General features: G+C 45.4%; 1 protein-coding gene across 6 annotated transcripts in view; it reads left to right on the top strand.

The window, feature by feature from the left end:
- FLNB (filamin B) overlaps window positions 1-18,046 on the top strand; it is a 70,802-nt gene that overhangs the window by 5,151 nt on the left and 47,605 nt on the right. For all 6 annotated transcript variants that reach the window (XM_066326709.1, XM_066326707.1, XM_066326708.1 and 3 more), the window contains exon 2: window positions 17,659-17,907. In XM_066326709.1, the coding sequence (XP_066182806.1) occupies window positions 17,659-17,907 (249 nt within the window). The remainder of the gene's footprint in view (window positions 1-17,658; window positions 17,908-18,046) is intronic.

Raw genomic sequence — 18,046 nt, 5'->3', positions numbered from 1 at the left:
TGTTTTCTCCCTGCCCCTCAGAAAAAGGCTTTGATGAACAGCTAGTTTGGGTCCTGAACAAGAGTCTGCTAAGTTTAAACCGCTAATGCATGTTTAGTAAGCACACCAGAGTGAAAGTGTGTTGCTGGTGATGCTGGAGTGAGCAAACCTCTGCTGTACTGTGATGTTTACCAGGTCCTTGCAACCAGCATCAGGTAGTCCTGTCTTCCTTTATTGCCTGGCATGATAGTGAGCTCATGAATATGTCTCCTAACTCATAATTCATTACAGTAAAAAAGACACAGAGCTCAGTGAACTGATGTTTGGCTCTGTAGTGTGGTACCAGTGTGCCTGAAGAGCCTGTCACAGTGCCTCTTGCTTATAAAGCATTGAGCTTTGTAAGACTCTGGCTGTTGGTGAGGTAGCCAGGCTTTCTGTAGACACACTGTAAGTGCCTGTCGGGTTTTCCTGCTGCTTTTTTTTTTGTCCTCTGGTGGTGCTGTGGGTCCTTTTCTAGCACACCCACCCATGGGGAGAAGGAGTGCACCACGGTAGTGATGGGCACACATGGTGGATGGAAGTAGGTGAGGATGGGTAGCTGCAATCAACTTGGATATGGCAAGAAAAACTGAATTGGATATACCAAGTGTGTCTCTGCTGGAGGAAGGAAATGCTGGTGTAGCTAAATGTTAACTGCTGTGGGGAGAATCCAACCCAAAATATACCTAGAAAAGACTAGTGGAGGGCACCACCTACTCTTGTTAGGTGATTTGAGCAGTGTGTCACTACATGGCACTGCTTAGCTTATTGCAGGCTGAATTCCTGCTAATGGTCAAAGGTGCTGGTGGAACAGTATGTGTCTTTAGGTGGTGTTTGGAGGAATAAGAGTAGCAGTTTCATGAAAATACTGTGTCTGTGAAACTTCTGTTAGGTGCTTCTTTATTTTTTATTGATTGCTGTACTTGTCTGTCTGTGTGCTTGGTAAAAATGGACACTCACCCCACCCTCTTGCAACGTCCTACCAGGTGGGGTGAGTAGAGCTACCCTTGCTCTTCCTGGAAACTTGACCTCGGGTTCAGAGTTGACTCAAATGAGATCTGAGGTTCTGTGCAATGCGCTAAGCAAGCTCTGCCTGTTTATTTGGATTGGTACAATGAAACTCTAGTGAGTTTTTCCCCTAGGTTCTGCTTCTGGGGACTTGATGCAGGTTTTCTTTCCTCACAAGGCAAAAGTCTGTGTAGTTGCACTCCTGCCTGTGTTCTTCCTAAGGAAGAACTAGTGCTCTGTAATCTAATAGGGAGGACTTTCTTCTAGGTCATCATTAGGAGATAAATCCCAGCTCTATTCTCAAAAGCCTTGCAGTAAGTGTATGCTGTGTCTTAACCAGATGATTCTCTGGGCTCTGATGTGGTCTCTAACCTGTCTGTCAGCCTCCCTTGGCTCTCAGTCCCTCCTGCAACTAACCTTGAATTTTGAACATGCCTACATAGTATCTAGTACATCACAGTGAGGACTGGATCTGCTGTGGTGGGCTTTGGGTTCATCTAATGGATTGCAAATCCTTATGTAAGCACTATTCTGCTGTAAGCAGTTGAAGTCTTAACATCCAAAGTGAGATGTGTGCAGTGTCTAGTTCCTACTGTGCTTGTACTTGGCAACTGGGATACAACCACTGCAAGAATAAACTGGATTTTTTGTGCTAGTGAAAACAAGCTAGGCCACTTCAAACAACAGCCAAATGAAGCTTGCCCAAGTTCTTGGGGAAGCAAGGGTTGCCTGGCACATCCTCTCGTGGTGAGTAAGGCAGCAGACCCTGCCCTGGGCTGCCTGGGAGTGGGCAGAGGGTGGAGCAGCTGAATCCTGTCTCCCCTGGTGTGATGGATAGAAGCTGTTTGAATTTCCTGCTGATAAAGCCCTTGAAAGAAAACAGCCATGTCTCTCTACAGTGTCTGAGAAGAATGGCCACAGAAGCAGCTGAACTGTCTGGTTACTAGTGGGATACTTCCTCTGAGTGAGGTGCTGTTCCTTACAACCTGGAGAACTAGACAGCTAAACTAATGGGAAGGAACCAGTAAATACAGAAGGCAGTCTCTTACTTTAAAGCATAAATTCAGCAGATACTTCAGAGTTAATTTGTCTGGGTTACTGAAATATAGCAAATTGTACTGATCAGGTGAGTTGGTAGTGGCAGAGCTTTGACCATCCAGGCTGTGGCTTTTCTTGCAAAGCGACCGGCTGTTTTCATCTAACAGCAGCAGCAGGTTGCATGAAGTCTCCTGCCAACTGTTACCCAGTAACAGCACAAAAATGGCTGTGGGCTACAATGACATCATGGGCTGTGGCTCCTTCTCCCTTGCTTCAGGCCATGCTGTAAATCATGATGCATTTATTTGTCAGAGCATTGAATTATTCCAGCATGAGCTGGCCAGGCTGTATGGCAGCACAGTTCCCAAATGATGGGTCCTCTGAGGGCGAGGTGGTCACAGACTGCCATGCTGACACTCAGCCTGCCCACTTGAGAGGAGCAAGTTGGGCAATGGCTATTGCACCACATCCCACTGTCACATTGCTGTGGTCGGGTCTGGCATGGTGCGGGTGCTGCACCGAGCAGAGAGCCGCCCTCTGCTCTCCTTATGTTGCTGGGGTGGATCTTGCTGCCTCCTGCTTGCCTGGGTGGGGTGCAGGCGTTTGCAACACTAGCCACAGCCCTGTGCATGGCTGCTCTGCTGCGGAGCAGCAGCTGAAAGCACTGGAGGCAACTGCTAGCCCATGGCTGGTGTGCTGCCACCCACTTTTTGTGCTGAAACCTGTGTGATGAGCCCTGGGCTGACCTATTATATGCTGCTCTGAAACGCCAACACCTATCCTTTGCATTAGTGCTGTGAGTGTGTCTGGCCCTGTGGGCTGCCCCAGCCTGACCTGGGAGTCGGAAGCTGGTGGCTGCTCTCCTCTGCAGCTCACAGCACATAGGAATTTCGGGCTACCCTGTGTGCTTGTGGCTGTCTACTGTTTTTGATTAGTCTGCGGCCTCTCTTGTAAGGAGACAATGTATTCTGTATTTCTGAGCCTATATTGAAATGCATTGTTGTAGTTGGTGGGCCCAAAATGAGCAACTGATGAGCTATGTTGTGTATGTGTCTGCTCTGGGGCCCTGCAGCAGGAGGCACAGCATGCAGAACTGTGCTGAGCAAACACCCGTGATACGTGCATTCGAAGGCTATTCAAACACAGAAGAGGAAATACTGTTCCCCTTGGCTAGATACTAACTTGCTTTGTGTTTCCTTTAATTGGTGTAATTAAATGTTTTGCATTCCCTTTTCTCACAATAACCTTGCAGTAGTAGGTGTAGAAGTTTTTAGTGGGCTTTCCATAGGCAAATACTGGCAAGCCAGGTCTTGGAACTAGTTTAAGTCTCAGTGCTAAAACACTGATGGGTACATCTTGGAGGTGAGTTTTACCTTCATGCAGATCCTCCCTTTTTTATAAGGTGAGTGCAAGGAGCAAGTTTCCCTGGTCTCAGACTAGAGGAGCAAAGAGCCTGACCTGGGGTATATGTGTAGGGTCTTGTGTTTGTTTTCCATGCATCTTCCATGCTGGGAACTGACAGTGTAATAAATACACTTTGTGTCTGTCGTGGTGTGAGACACAAATCTTGGATTTATCTCTCCACTTTTGATCCTTGCTACGGAGCAGGAAATGCTGGCTTGCTAAACAAAATTGGTGTCTAACTTGCACCTTAATGGTGCAAGGTATCATATGTTTCATGCCCCACCATCACAGCTAGACAGTTTCTGTAGGGCTTCTCTGCAAAGCTAGAAGTAATTCTGCTTGTTGGTCTCCCGAATAATTCTGAAGTCCAGGCATCTTTGAGCCTCCTCCAGTGCCTGGATGTTCCTGAAGGGCTGCTGTTTGCTGATGTCACTGTAGTTGCAGTGACTCTCTGAGCAGTTGTCACTTGCTCAGACATGGCTTGTTATCAAATTCCCTTGTGGGGGACAAGTTGGTGTCTGAGCAGACTCACAGTACCGTCTGTGGGAAGACTTGTGATATTAATCGTGTTGCTTCAGCTTTGTTCCAGCTGTTGATTACCACTGTGGTTGCATGCAAATATCCTATTGCTCATGTAACCACTAGAACAAGATCAATGATCTAATTAAAAGTCAAATAGAAACAGCTTTAGTTATCTCTGGGGATTATTTCTTTTGGTAATTCTTTTAGGCATGTAGTAAAAATGCAGCTATGAAGAAGCAGAAAATCAAGGCTGATGACTGCCAGGAAAATTTGTGGTGACACTTGAAAGGGCAGTGTCTTCTCCTGCCCGAGCCTAAGCTCACCAGTGCTGGACACTGCTACTGTCAGAAGTCAGGACAAAGATACGGAGGCTTTTAAACCAGGACTGCAGGACTCTCTATAGTGGTGCCACCTTAATGCTCTCAGCACTTCGTGGTTATGTACTCCTGTGCTATTTAGTGCTGGATTATGGGAGTTAGTTGCTCTTAACAGAGGATGCAACATATATGCTGGACAACTGAACAGTGACATCAAATGTCGGTGGCCAAAGGGAGGAGGGTAGCTTGCCACAGCCCAATACATCTGCTTTGGAGAAGACCCCAGCTTGCAGAGATTGCTGTATTTTGATAAAACAGCACCTCTGCTAGTAGTACTTCTCTAGCCTAACCTCAGTGCTGAGCAGGAGCAGGGTTTGCCAGCTCCATCAAGGTGCCATTGACCAAGTGAGTTGTCTACTTGGTGGGAGGCTACAAAGTCAGGTGACCTGGGAGTGCCTGCACATCCCCAAGCTGCAGTGTGCCCTGAGGCTCCCCAGAGCCATGAGGAAGCAGGTGCAGCTCCCACATGGCCAGCCCGAGATAGTCTTCTAGTGATCTACATTCTCTCCAAAAACATGAGTGAAGTAACACTGATTGCATTCAGCTCACAGCCACTGTACAACAGGTTGGCTCAGCACTGCCCTTGGTGGTGTCACTGGATGATCTGTGGCTGCTTAGTGAGCATTGCTGAGTGTGCTAATGACTTGCAGACATATGCAGTTATAGGGATAGAAGCATGTGCTACTCCTGGACAAGGGTATTGCAAAGACCTTGTCCCAGATAATTAACTCTATTGGCATTGGGACTCTCACTGGAGTATATCCCAATCTACTGCTTTCTGGAAGAAGGCAGTTTGTAGCTACTCTGTGTGGGTCATCTCATGGAGAAGGTTTGCTTTGCTGTGAAAGCACTGTGAGTAGGAGACTTGAGTGAGGAGCTGCTAGTTCAGGCCCTGTAAACAGTGGAGATGTCTGGGATTTCCTCGATGGAAAGCTCTGCTGAATGACTCTTATCTCAAAGAGGGGAAGCCCTCTGAAGTTAGTGGCATAAAGCCCTACTTCAACACTTCAAATTTTGCTGTCATTTTGTATCCTAGCTCTGAGTTTGGTGTTTGAGTAAAGAAATATTTATTCTGGTATAGATAAATAACTGAAGAAAACTATGTTGCTTTGAAAGGTTTTAATTGCAAAGAGAAAAAAATGAGCTGCTTCACACAGAGTGCTGCAGCTATTGATTGAAAGCACTTCCTAAGGAAGAGGGAGTTCAGATATATAAGTTAACCAGCTTTATTACTTAAACATAGGCTTTAACAAGCTGCAGAATATTTCTTACTCTACCTGTAAGAAAAGTAACTCAGACTTCTGAAGCAGTACCTGGTTAGCAGGAGTATTTAAGCTCAAATGTAGAAGCTGAAAGAAGCAGCCCAGACTTCTTCTGGGAGTAAGATAAACGCCTGTGGGGCTTTTGTGTCTGGATGGAGGTAGTAGTATGCCAATAAACATTTTTCACAGTGAAATGGAGGAATTGCTAAAAACCCATGGCATCTAATGCTGCATCAAACCTGGTCGGTACCTGGAAGAAGTATGGGAGGTCAGATAGCAGTGTAGCTTGTGAAGTTGCTGCAACTATTCCAGCTCTAGAAAAGTTGCCCCTAGAGCCAGTGCTGTATTAAAGTGTGAAATACAATAGGCTTGCAAATGTGAACAATGTGAGACTGCAGATTAAAAATGGGATCTTGCAGCTGGTGAGGGTAATTGCCTTCACCCTTCTTGGTTAGCATGTGTGTGATGAAATGCTGTCTCTGAGAGCCCTGCAAGCTTGTGAAGTTTAGAAAGACCTGTTTGAAGCTTTTGGAGGATTTGAAGTCCAGCCTCTGGAGAGGAAAGGTAGTATCCCTCCAAGCACTGGCTAGTTTGGAAACTCTGTTAGCAGCCAGAGCCTGGTACAGCTGAGCAGCTCCTGACTAAGTTGGCTTAGGCTGATGGTGTCAAATGAGCAAATAGATGTGCTTCAGCCTTTTGCTAGGAGAGTGAGAGGGTGCCCCCTGAGCAGAGCCCTGGCATGGCACAGGAGGGTAGCTCTGGGGCCTGGAGAGCCCATGGCAGCTGTGGTGAGATGGGGACTTGGACTATTCAGGACCAAGCAAAATCCACAGATTTGAAGCAAAGCTTTGCTGTGCAAGGAGGGAGTTTGAGTGGAAGGTGGGGGTATGTGGTTTGCGTGAGTGGGTGTCACACAGCTGGGGCTAATGTGGGCTCAAGCTGTACCGTTAATCCCAGATGGTCCTCTTTAAGGTGCTTGGAGACCACCTGTGCAGATTATGCCTCTGCAGATTCAGCATCATATTCCCGGTCATGAGAGCTCCTCTCAAAAGGAGTCTCTCTGATAGTGGCAGCCACAGTTGGATGAATTACCTGGGCCTCAAGCCAAGCATCTATTCCTTATGTTAGCAGCTTGTAGCTGAAACTGTATAAACACAGCGCTGTTGTGTGTGGGGTGTTAAACACACAGGGCTCAAATCGACACGATGCAGGGGAGAGCCTTGTGTGATGTGCAGATGGAAGTGTGTTTATGGCTGCGTTGCACAAACATACAAAACTCTGTTGAAGCTTCACTGTTTCCCAGAAAGGGCAGAAAGTATTTTTCCTTCAAGATGCAGCACACAATGTGTTTTTCTTAAGAATTGGCATTCCAAGAAGAAAGCAACCCCATTCCTTCTTGGAGAGGGCTACTCATGGTTTCCAGTGGAGGGGGACGATAGAGGTCTATATGTGAAAGCTCATTGGGAATTAACTCATTAGGTCATGGTGGCTTACATGCAGAAGCTTAAGACATCTCCATAATGGTCATGGAAAAGCAGCAGTGCGTTCCGGGACATGCGTGTGTTTGTAGTGACTGTGCCCTGCACATCATTCCTTAGTGTGCAGCTACAAGAGAGCAGCCTTACTCTCTTGGGGTGTGTGGGTGTTGGGCTACTTCTGGTGCTGTGTGTTTGTGTTGAGTGAGTACTATGCCTGAGTGCGAAAATGGACTGATGAAATTCAGATTTGGAGGGTAACTCTAAAGTGCGTGTTCCAGTCTGCAGTGAAGGTACAATTGCACATGTCATAGTTTAAGCCCAGCCAGCAACTCAGCCCTGCACAGCTGCTCACTCACATCCCTGCGATGGGATGGGGAGGAGAATTGAAAGAGTAGAAGTGGTAAAACCTGTGTGTTGAGATGAAGACAGTTTAATAAGCAAAACAAAACAAGGCATTTATTCACTACTTCCTAGAGGCAGGAAGGTGTTCAGCCATCTGTCATGTGTAATGGTTACTGGGGAAGACACATGACATCGCTCCAGATGTCCACCCTGCTTCTTTCTGGTTTTTGCTGAGCATGACACCATACAGTATGGGGTATCCCTTGAGTCACTGAGGATCTGCTGTCCCCTCCCAATTCCTTGTGCACCCCCAGCCAACTCACTGGTAGGGTGAGAGACAGAAAATGCCTTGATTCTGTGTAAACACTGCTCAGCAGTAACAAAAACATCCTTGTGTTATCAGCTTGGTTTTCAGCACAAATCCAAAACCCAGCCCCATTCCAGCGATTGAGAAAAAAATTCACTCTATCGCAGCCAAACTGAGCAGAGCACGTTAGAGTTTAATTACCTTTTCTGTTCCTTCTCAGGGAAATGGTTGGACAGAGATAACTGGAATAACTCTGTCATTAAGCTGAAGGGGGCTGCAGTGCGTCTGTAGCATGGTACCTGGGCTTAATGCTTCAAAACAAGCCTGCATAGAGCAGTGCTCTTAGGTGCTCAGGATTAGAGATGATCAAAACTGAGACAAACCACAAATCTTTTGCAAAGCTAAAGTAACTGGCAGGTTATTTTTTGATGTGTTACTAACCCCAGACCACAAAATGTGCTCCAGTCCTCAGTACTTTGGTGCTGCAGTGCGGAGTGGAGATGAGTTGAGCTGTGCAGGACTGCATGAATGGGGATTTCCTTTGAACAGCCCTGTACACAGTGAATCACAGTCAGTGTAGCAATTCTGGTTTCAAATGGAAAAATTGAATCTTGGTGTATGTGGCCAAGGATTTCCCCAAACAGTAATCACTTCTGATAATTTCAAATGTGTTGGTTTTGGCTTCACAAGTTCCTCCCTTGCAGCTTTTGTGCCTGGTGTCTGCTGCACAGATTTTAGACAACCCTATCTGAATAGGCTCATTTATATCGGCAAGACTTTACATGTTGTTTCATATAACTATCTTGACCTATTCGCTGTGTGAATAAACATGTTGTTAGTGTAGCATAAGAGTCACTTTGGTGCCTGGAAACCTCTGCATTATTTGTTGCTTCTTTGGTCGTGCTGAGGCGCTTTTTTTTTTTTTTTTTTTTTTCCCTGTCTCTTGCAATTCTTTCATCTCCAATGTCTGAGGGTGGACTTTTTTGTTGTCCCCTGCGCTGAAGATTGGTAACATTCATTCAGTAATGTGAGATACAGCACAGCGCTAATGGTTTGTCAACTAATCTGCCAGCCCTTGGGAGATCTTTGCAAGAACTAGACAGATTTTTGACCTTGATGAGACCTGAAGTAACCTGGGAGATTTAGGATTACCTTAATCCTAGAGATGGCTACAGCACTCTTAGGCTTCAGAGACAATTTGTAGCTTTGTTGTGTCACTTGCAGTATTCTGGCACTACAGTTGTTTTTTTCAGTTCAGCCTTTCTGTTTGAGGCTTGGCTTTCTAGTTGTGTATGCACAAGTTGTGTTGTGAGGATATGTTTTTTTTGTTTGCACATGTGAATGAAACAACCTTGAGTTGATTGAACTCTTAAGAGAAGTGTTTCTTGTGAGGTGTAGACTATTATACATTTGGCTAAAATTTTAATGTCCTTATCTCGGATTTATCTCTCTGCTTTTGATCCTTGCTTAAACTGAAACTTGTTTCCTGTGAATTGAGTAGCGGTGTTGCTGGCTCAGGTGTAGCTTACGTCTGCTCTGATAGGAAAGTGAAGCCTACCTGTGCCATGGCAGTAAATGTACTGACTCCTGGGAAGCGCAGACCTGGTGTAGGGTCATTCTTTTTTCTCTCCTGTCTCACGACTGGAGGAGGGAGGTGTAGTTTGTGCTGTGTCACTTGGTTTCAAAAGTTGAGGGAAGTGTTTCTCAGCAGCGTGTGACAAAGGCAGGAGAATGCCATCTTCCCCCTCCCTCCATAATTTAACAGAAATCCAGTTCTGGTGTGTTCACTCCCCACTGCAGGGACTTTCCTTCTCAAGTTATTCCTGGATCATTAATTAACACTTGGGTGCCTTGTGTTGTGCTGTCCCTGTGGCTTCCTGGAGCTTCCCTCCCACCTGCCTCTGAACCTGGGTCTGCTGGGTGTGAGTGTCCATGTGGGTGCTATCCTGAAGTCCTTCTCTACAGCCCCTTCCTATGCTGCCAGGTGCTGTCCAGAGGCTTTCCCACTCCACCTGTTGTGTGTGAGGTTAATGCAGTTAGTCTCGGCATGCTGCCACTGTGCTGTCCTGGAGGATGGGGTGCTGCTAAGTCAACTTGAGCCCATGGGGAGCAGAATTGTTCCATGCAGGCTTGGCCTCCCTTTGCACAGTGAAGTGTGAAGGCTGGCTGCTCTGCCACTCAGCTTCCACTCCTTCACTCCTTCCTCCCTGGAAACGTGGATCTTTGCCATCGAAGGGGTTGAATGTCACCTGCTGGTTTGGTGCTAGTGCAGGATGCCTACACTGTCTGTCCCCAGCATAGGCCTGTGGGAGCCTCGGTGTCCTAGCCACTGCTGGGGCCGGTAGCAGCACTGAGGGGCGTTGGGATGAGCTCAGCAGTGGGGAATGTGCTTTGTTGGTGCAGGGGCTGTGCTCACAGGGCCCATTGTGGGGTGGTTTTGGCAGTGATGCTGTGGCCAGAGTCGTGCTGTGGTAGGCCCAGAGCCTGCTGTGCTGCTGGCCATGTATGGGGTGGGAGCTGCAGGTGGGGCACGGGGGTTCTAGGATTGGAGGAGCCTCCTTGTAATGTCTCCTGTCCCCCGGCTGCCAGGGGCTTGGCTGCACCAGGTCTCAAGACAAGCCAGGGTTTTGAGGTCAGTGTGGCACTGGCACGCTGCCCCGCCAGGCTGGCGGGGGGCTCACTGGCTGTGGACAAAGCAGCCCTCATGGCAACTTGCTGCTCTACAAAGGCTGACCATTCAGATGCCTTCCTTACTTCCCCCCTGTCCAAAAGGATCTCAGATAATGGGCATTTCTGTATGCTGTTCAGCTGGGTACGTGTGCTGTAGTCCTGCAGCTGTGAGTGGGGACCTGCTTGACAAGGATGCAGCCAGCTCTGAAATAACCACTGTGAATGGCAGCTCTTATTGTTTTGTATTGCATCCTTGCTCACTGCTGGCTGATCCCATCCCAGCAGCGTGCCAGCAGTGCAGAGCCCTCCTGATGCTCACAGACATATTCACAAGGAGGGTTGAATGTGCACTAACGCCTTCTGCAGCTCTTCCTGGATGTAAGTCATGTGGTTTACCTTCTCATATCCTAACTTGGGATATGGCACTTAAGGCACCAAAAACGTAGGTGTGTTCAGACTCAAGGTATTAAGGAATTTGATCATAAGCCAACTGCAGTTTGAATTTTTTTTTTTCCCTCAACCACCTTAACAATTCCTAATCTTGAAATTCTTGACTTCTCCTTCAAGCCCTCTTGGGTGATTTCAGTTTCTCTTGGAGAAGCTGGGTTGGTTGCTGTTGCTGTTATACTGCTGGCTTAAACTTGCTTTGTGTTATGCCTTTCTTGTCTGGATGTGAGATGTGAGTGGTCTCTGGGCACCTATTAAGAAGTTGGGCAGAGCTATTTTAATCATTATTTTGCCCCTGAGACCTCCTTTTGTTTGATTATTTTTATTCTTTACTGTATTAAAAGTCTGTGTGATATTTTTTTCGTGCCAAACCTATAGTAAAAGGACTGGGTTTGAACTTATTTTTTTGGTTACCAGCTCCACCTCATGTGGTCCTTTCTAGAGGCGCAACAGGCACCAATAGGCAGTACAGGGTGGTGAATGCAACAGTGGCCTGAAGTTCTCTGACATAATTGGTTTCAAATCCAGTTGAAGTAAGCACTTTTAATGGTTGAAAACCCTCTGAAGTGTAACGTTTAATATATCAAATCTTGTCTCACAAGATTTGAGATATTAAAGATTTGTATCACAAAGGAATCTTACTATTTTTTTTAATTAATTAATTTATTTAGTATCAGTCACCCTGATAAGCAAGAAGAAAATTGTTTCTGTCCCTTGCAAAAAAATAAACACCCATGTTCTTTTCTGTCCTCATGCCCAGGTGACCACTCAGGTACTGTTCTTACACCCTCCAGTGAAAAGTCATTGAGACGAACTTTGTATGCGCTATACAAAATTCCTTCCATGCCCGGAAATAAGGAGTAAGGGCTGTTGGTGAGACTTCTTTGTTTTGTGTTGAGAACCGTGGATTTGGTTTCTCCCTACATATAAGGCATAGAACATATGCTTAAATATAGAAGACATAAAAAATGAAGACCACTTTTTAGAGAAGGTGGATGCAAAGAGGTTTGCAACAGTGCTGACTGTGGTTTAACTTCTCAGTGTGAAAACCAACAATTGACATCAAGGTTTCTGAGATGGCTCTGTGAGACAGTGAATAAGCTGTGTTGACTGCAGCCTCAGCCATGAAACTATTTAAAAAATAATAAAATTCACGACTCAAAAGCTTTTATTTGTTTTGCAATACTTCTACAGTCTGTATGACTAGCTTGATTTAGTAAGGAAACTGTCTGCTTCGTTAGCTTGTTTCCACTAATTGTCCAGCAGAGAATGACTTGCAGCACTGCTGTAGGGCAGAGTTTAAGGAACATTGCCACAGTTTGGGTAGTACTTGTGTTTAATCTGAATGCAGAGCAGACTTAGACATGAACAGAAAATACTAGTCACAAACTTGTTTATAATGCTTTTTCTTTTTAATTGTAGAATTATAGGCCTAATAAAAGTCGTATAGTTCAAGCCATGTGTTCCAAGTAGAATTTAGGAATTTCTACGGGACTAGATAAATGTGCAAGCTTCAAACTAGTGCCAGGTTTCAGTTCTGGCACTGGCTCCTGGGGCAGCTATAGGCACAAATGCAGAGGACCAAGCATTGGCAGTTTTCTACTTGGTAGGTTGGGTTAGGAAGTTTATTGTGGCCCAAGCCATAAAAATGACACACATTTGTCTCAAAATTGTCACATTGCTGGCTCAGATTAGTCACACTGCTAGCTGAAACCCTGGCACTTTGACATCTTCTTTTTTTGCTTTGAGGACTGTGATTTTAGCAGTCCAAGTGTAACACATCATATTAGTATTTTAATATAGAGCAACAGTTATAAATCAGTTTGAGCAGTTGAAAATTGGTTCCTTTTCAGGACTGAGACCAGTGGTATGTACTGCTGGCCAATGGAATTGCCCTAATCCATTTTTTGGGCTGTTTGCCACTTAGTTAATAGGATAATAAAAGTGGAAGAATTACAATCTAGACTCAGAGGTGTGATGGGGCAAGCAAGTGAGCTCTGGTTCAGCCTGTTTTCCTCTTCACCCTACTAGGCAGCTACTTAATAGCTGACTAGGAAGCAGGATACTTCTACATAAAATTTAAATGTTGAAGGCTATATATAGGTGCTTTTTTTTTTTTTTTTTTTAATTTTTTTAAATTTTTTTTAAGGAAAGTATGTGCCTGCTTATTCAATACTGTTGTTGATTCTGCAAAACAGCTTAAGTTTGGCTGGCAGGTTTTCCCCAGCAGATCAGCATGTATGTCATGTCGAGATGCACCCTTGACAGCAGGACTGCAGCAGTGGGCTGACAGCAGCCCTTCTCTGCAGATGGTCCTGCCTGCCTGCAGCTGAACGGGGGCTGTGTCTTGCTGATGGCTGCTGCTCTTTTGTTGATGTTGGATTGTCATCGGGTACTTCTAGAGGAGGAAAGCAAATTGGAGATGGAAAGCTGAAGTTAAAATGCGTGTTGAATAGTGTAGGTGGGAAGGAAGGCTTGTGTTAAATCTGAACTTGAACGTTTCTGTGGTTTTTGCTTCTTGCTGATTCAGGACAGCATGTCTAGCTGTGAGAACTTGCAGACTGTCTGAAAGTAGTCACCTTACAGCATTCAAAGTTTTGGCATCCACGGCAAGTGTGTCAGGAGAACTTGTGTATCACACCCACAAAATTCTTAGTTCTAATAATAAAAAACCTCAAACCCATGAAAAACAGCACAAAATCCTTTTTCCAAACCCTTCATCCATTGGTTCTTCTAGATGGCATCTTTAGAGTTGCCTGTTTCCAGTTGAGCTAAAGTCCTTCCGAGTACTAGTGTGAAGCAAGAGGGAGGCATGGATTCCTGCTTCATGCCTTGGCTTTCCATAAAAATGTGCCTTTTAAAAAGTAGAAGTCCAGTGTCTGTCAGCAGATATGAGTCAGCTGTGCAGGGACTTTGATCTCCAAAGCACACATCTCCTACTGGGAACCAGGGAACATTGCTCTCTGACACACCTGTAAGGGCATCTCACAGATGTTAACATAAGCACTGTGACATGACTAAAGCAAATTAAGTAGATGACTATGTTTTCTCCAAGAAGGGTTACATTCAAGCTGTCTACAATGATGCTGTAAAGAATTGGTTCAGCCCTGCTAAATGGTCTTGGCAGGTGAGATCCAATAGCTCACTCTCTCCAGGCCACAGGAAGGCAGGGACCAGTGGCTGTCTCCTGCATGGAGAGGGTTCCGTTAATCTGTGGAAATGTGGCTGGTGCTATGGAGTAAACATGCTCTTGCAGCTGAAAGCAGGCAGTTTGTTCCCGTCCACCTAACTCATTGAAGCTGAACGCCAAATGCAACTGGGGGTGGTGGAAATGAATTGTCAAGGGGCCAGGCTGTTTCGTTTAGAGCAGCTGACCACAAGTGTCCATCTCTATGTTGTAAATTTACTATGAGCTCCAGTGGAGCGTTTGGAAACATGACTTTAAAGGCTCTGTAAAGCATTGATTGTGTGAGTAATAAGTATGCCTAAAAGCCATTTTTGTTGTAGGAAAGCAGCAGTGGAAATCCACTGTTTATGTAATCTGTTTTCCAGCCTGAAATGGCCAGAAAGTATCCTGAAGCAGACCAGGGAATGGAGGGAATTCAGTGGCAAGCCAGCTGAGCTGGGGTACAAGCAGGGCCTCCACTAATGATTATTGGTGCTTAGGTGTCATTGGAATATATTAGTTTTTCCACTCTCTCAATACCTTGGCAATATTACACTGGCAGTGTGCCCTCAGAGCTGGTGGAGGATGCTTGCAAATTAGGTTGTGCTAAAAGTGTTCTCAGGGCTAGTTCTGTGCTCCCTGTAAGGACCTGAATGGATGTTTATCTTCCTGGTTGCCACTTTCATCTTAAAGCCCAAGATGCACTGAATATTTTTAGTCAATTAATGAAAAAGGCAGCACTCAAGCAGAGGCTCTTCTGACGAGGCTGAGTGCTCAGGTGGAGCTGAGCTTTACAGTAGTGCGTGGAAGATAAGCCTGCTATGAGCTGGACTTTGGTCTTCTCTTGAACATGGAGGGTTCTTTCATATAGTGATGGAGATTGTGCCCAGTGCTTGGGAGTGGGGTGCGTGTGAGAAGGGAATGTGAGCAGCTCTGCTGGGTGCTAATAAGGTCTTCTGTTCTTCCCAGGAGTTCTTCCTCCCTACCTCCCGCCCCAAATGAAAGCCAACAAGCCCTCCTCCTTAGCTTGGAAAAAATTACATCATGAGATCCCTATGCCTGTCAGGAAGCTGGGAGGCTTGTAACTTGCCAACGAAGTGCAGTTGTGGCAATGGCACCAACTCCAGAGAGGAAGAGCTGTCTTGTTCCTCTTATGACCTTTTCCTGTCATCAGGGCAGTGGCCCTGTACGCAGCCTTTCAGGATGAGGCTGGTGAAATGAGATATTCTTGCCATTGCTGTGAAGCCTGTACAGGCCTGTGTTTCCCCAGGTCAAGGACCACAGCCCAGCTGTGTCTTTAGATGGGGCAGTGGGGTGCTGGGGGAAGCTCTGAGGACACAGCTGGTTGCTGCAGAAACCACAGCACAACAACATGTAGGCATTATGTGCTATAAATATAAAATGAGCCATTCTTTATCTCAAGTAATGTGTATTGTACTCAAGATGGTTCTGTCCTGCTGGCATTCCTCCCTGGAAATGCTGGATAGCTTTTTGAAATGAGCTTGCTTGTAGCATACTAAATCATCGCTGTGTCCCTCTAGTAAAAATGCTGATATTGATAAAAATCTGAAACTGAAGCTTGGAGGCATTTCTGGAGCAGAGATGGGTTGGCCATTGGTGTGCTCCAGCACCACAGCTGGACCTGGTGGTTGTGCTGTGGGGTGGGATGAAGGAACTTCTGGCACAGAGGGAGGGAAGGCACTGACCAGTTTGCAGCTCAGCTGGAAAGAGAACAGAAACGGTAACATTAGGGCCTGTTTAGTTGTTGCTAGGAGACCCACTGTTTTTGTGATGTAGACTTTTACCTTGGAACCTGTAATTAAAACCCAGTAGGGCTTAATCACCACATAGCTATCTATTGTGTACCTTGGACTGGATGTGCAATCAGCAGCCAGTAGTTAAGTGGCAGACACGTATCGTAATCCTGTAAGATTAGTCAAAACTGGTGTTAAAAAGTCCCATAGAAATAAAAATCTGAGTAGAAAACAGATACTTAGTCTATCCAGCGAGTCTGAATGCCATTCAAGGTCTGAAGTTACAGTATTATCTGTTTAGGACATACCGATCTATTGTGAAACCATGTAAATATTAACCGCTTTGCCTGAGCATTGGGTTAAAGGATGGTTACTGTTCTTGGTCATGATTCTGTATAATCACTTATTTTGAAAGTTAGTAGATCTTTTTGCATTGATAAGATGGTGCTGGATTGCTGCTGTGGCCTCTACAGATGAAGAGGAACGGGTAAGGCATGCCCAGTGGGTGTTGTGCACCTTGGAGGACTTTGAATGTGAAGAATGCAATCCAGTTACAGAACACTTTTACTTTGCTAGCTAGGACTCTGTAAGTTTCCTTAACAATAATTCTGGTGGCATGAAAGGGAGTTTATACAGCTGTAATTGTCTTTACTCCAGCATCTGCTGCAGGAGCTGGAGAGGAAACAAAAACTTCCTGGTCACTTGTAACTTCTGTTGACTGAAAAGGGATTTCTGTAAAAGTTTGCTTGAAATGGAGGAAAAAACAAAAAAATGCTGTGCTGTAACATTCTGCTGTGAATAGGAGGAACTGTCAGGCTGAGAGCATCCTGAAACATTGCAAAAGAACTCCGGTTTGGGTGAGCTTGAAAAAGCTGGAGCTGTTAGCAGTGTAATATAACCTGAGTAACAACTACAAGCTCAAAGGGAGGGAGTGCATGCAGTCTGTGACTCATTAAAGCTAAAGTAACTTGAACGAGAATTTGCAGAACTGTATCGGTCACTTCACAAGGCCAGACTGATGCAGAAAGGCATCCTGCCCCTGCAGGATTGCTTACAGAAATATGATCTTGATACCCAACAGCCTTAAACTTAGCTCCATTTAAGACATTTAGTGTGTCTTAAAGCAGAACAGTAGCATGGCTGCTCTGTTGATAAATTTTTCTTTAACTGAAGCATGGTGTGGAAAAGCCAAAGCTTCCTTTCTGTAACTCTGAATTTGTAGTGTGAAGGGATGATGTCTTCTGTGATGGTGCAAAGGACTGTCCATGGGCCTCCACTGCCCGCTTTGCTGATCATACACAGGTCTTGATGTATCCAGAACAATTCCAAACTCTGTATTTGCTTGTCTTCACTACATAGCAGCACTCTATTTTCTTCCCCACCATTGTTAAAGCAAATGATTGATGTGTGTGGGAGACATGTCTCTGTATATAAATGCTGTTTCCTAAATTATGCTTTTATCTATGCCCTGGAGTGTATTGTGCCTATTGGGATGCTGGTTTTGTGACCTCTATCACATGCAGTTTGGCCTTTTTCATAAAATACAAATGCTGTTACAAAATACCACGTGATACTTCCCAAATCAAAATACCTGTGATCTTAAACTGCCACTTCTCCTCAGCTAAGATCATAAAGCTGAAGGGCAAGTGACAACTGGAGAGCATCGAGTCCTCTGACTCCTCTTTTTGTCCTGTCTAATGCTTCCTGTGAGGAATGGTGTCTCTACCTGAACAAATGCCTGCAGTTCCCTGGGTCAGTTTTCTTGTCCTTGATTACCTGTGCATGAGTGCAGGCACACTGTCTTAAAAACACACCTCCTTTCTTTAGAATGGCAAATAATCAATTGTATGTCTTTTGTCTTCCAGATAGTAAAGCCATAGTTGATGGAAACCTGAAGCTGATCCTCGGCCTGATATGGACCCTTATCCTCCACTACTCCATTTCTATGCCAGTGTGGGAGGATGAAGGTGATGATGATGCAAAAAAGCAGACCCCTAAGCAGAGGCTGCTAGGCTGGATCCAGAACAAAATTCCTTACTTGCCAATCACAAACTTCAATCAGAACTGGCAGGATGGCAAAGCACTGGGTGCTCTTGTGGACAGCTGTGCTCCAGGTATGTCCTTTGTTCTGATGGCAAATGTTTTTCTTGCTTATTATCCTTGTGGCTGCTCTTCATGTGGGAGGAGGTTTTCACTGCTGGGCTTTAGACTGGAACGAGGCTTTCAAGAAAACCAAAAGAGTCCACTGAGACC

The sequence above is a fragment of the Sylvia atricapilla genome, chromosome 11 (genome assembly GCF_009819655.1).
Source record: "Sylvia atricapilla isolate bSylAtr1 chromosome 11, bSylAtr1.pri, whole genome shotgun sequence".
Taxonomy (NCBI): Eukaryota; Metazoa; Chordata; class Aves; order Passeriformes; family Sylviidae; genus Sylvia; species Sylvia atricapilla.
This window is presented reverse-complemented; position numbering and strand designations above follow the sequence as displayed.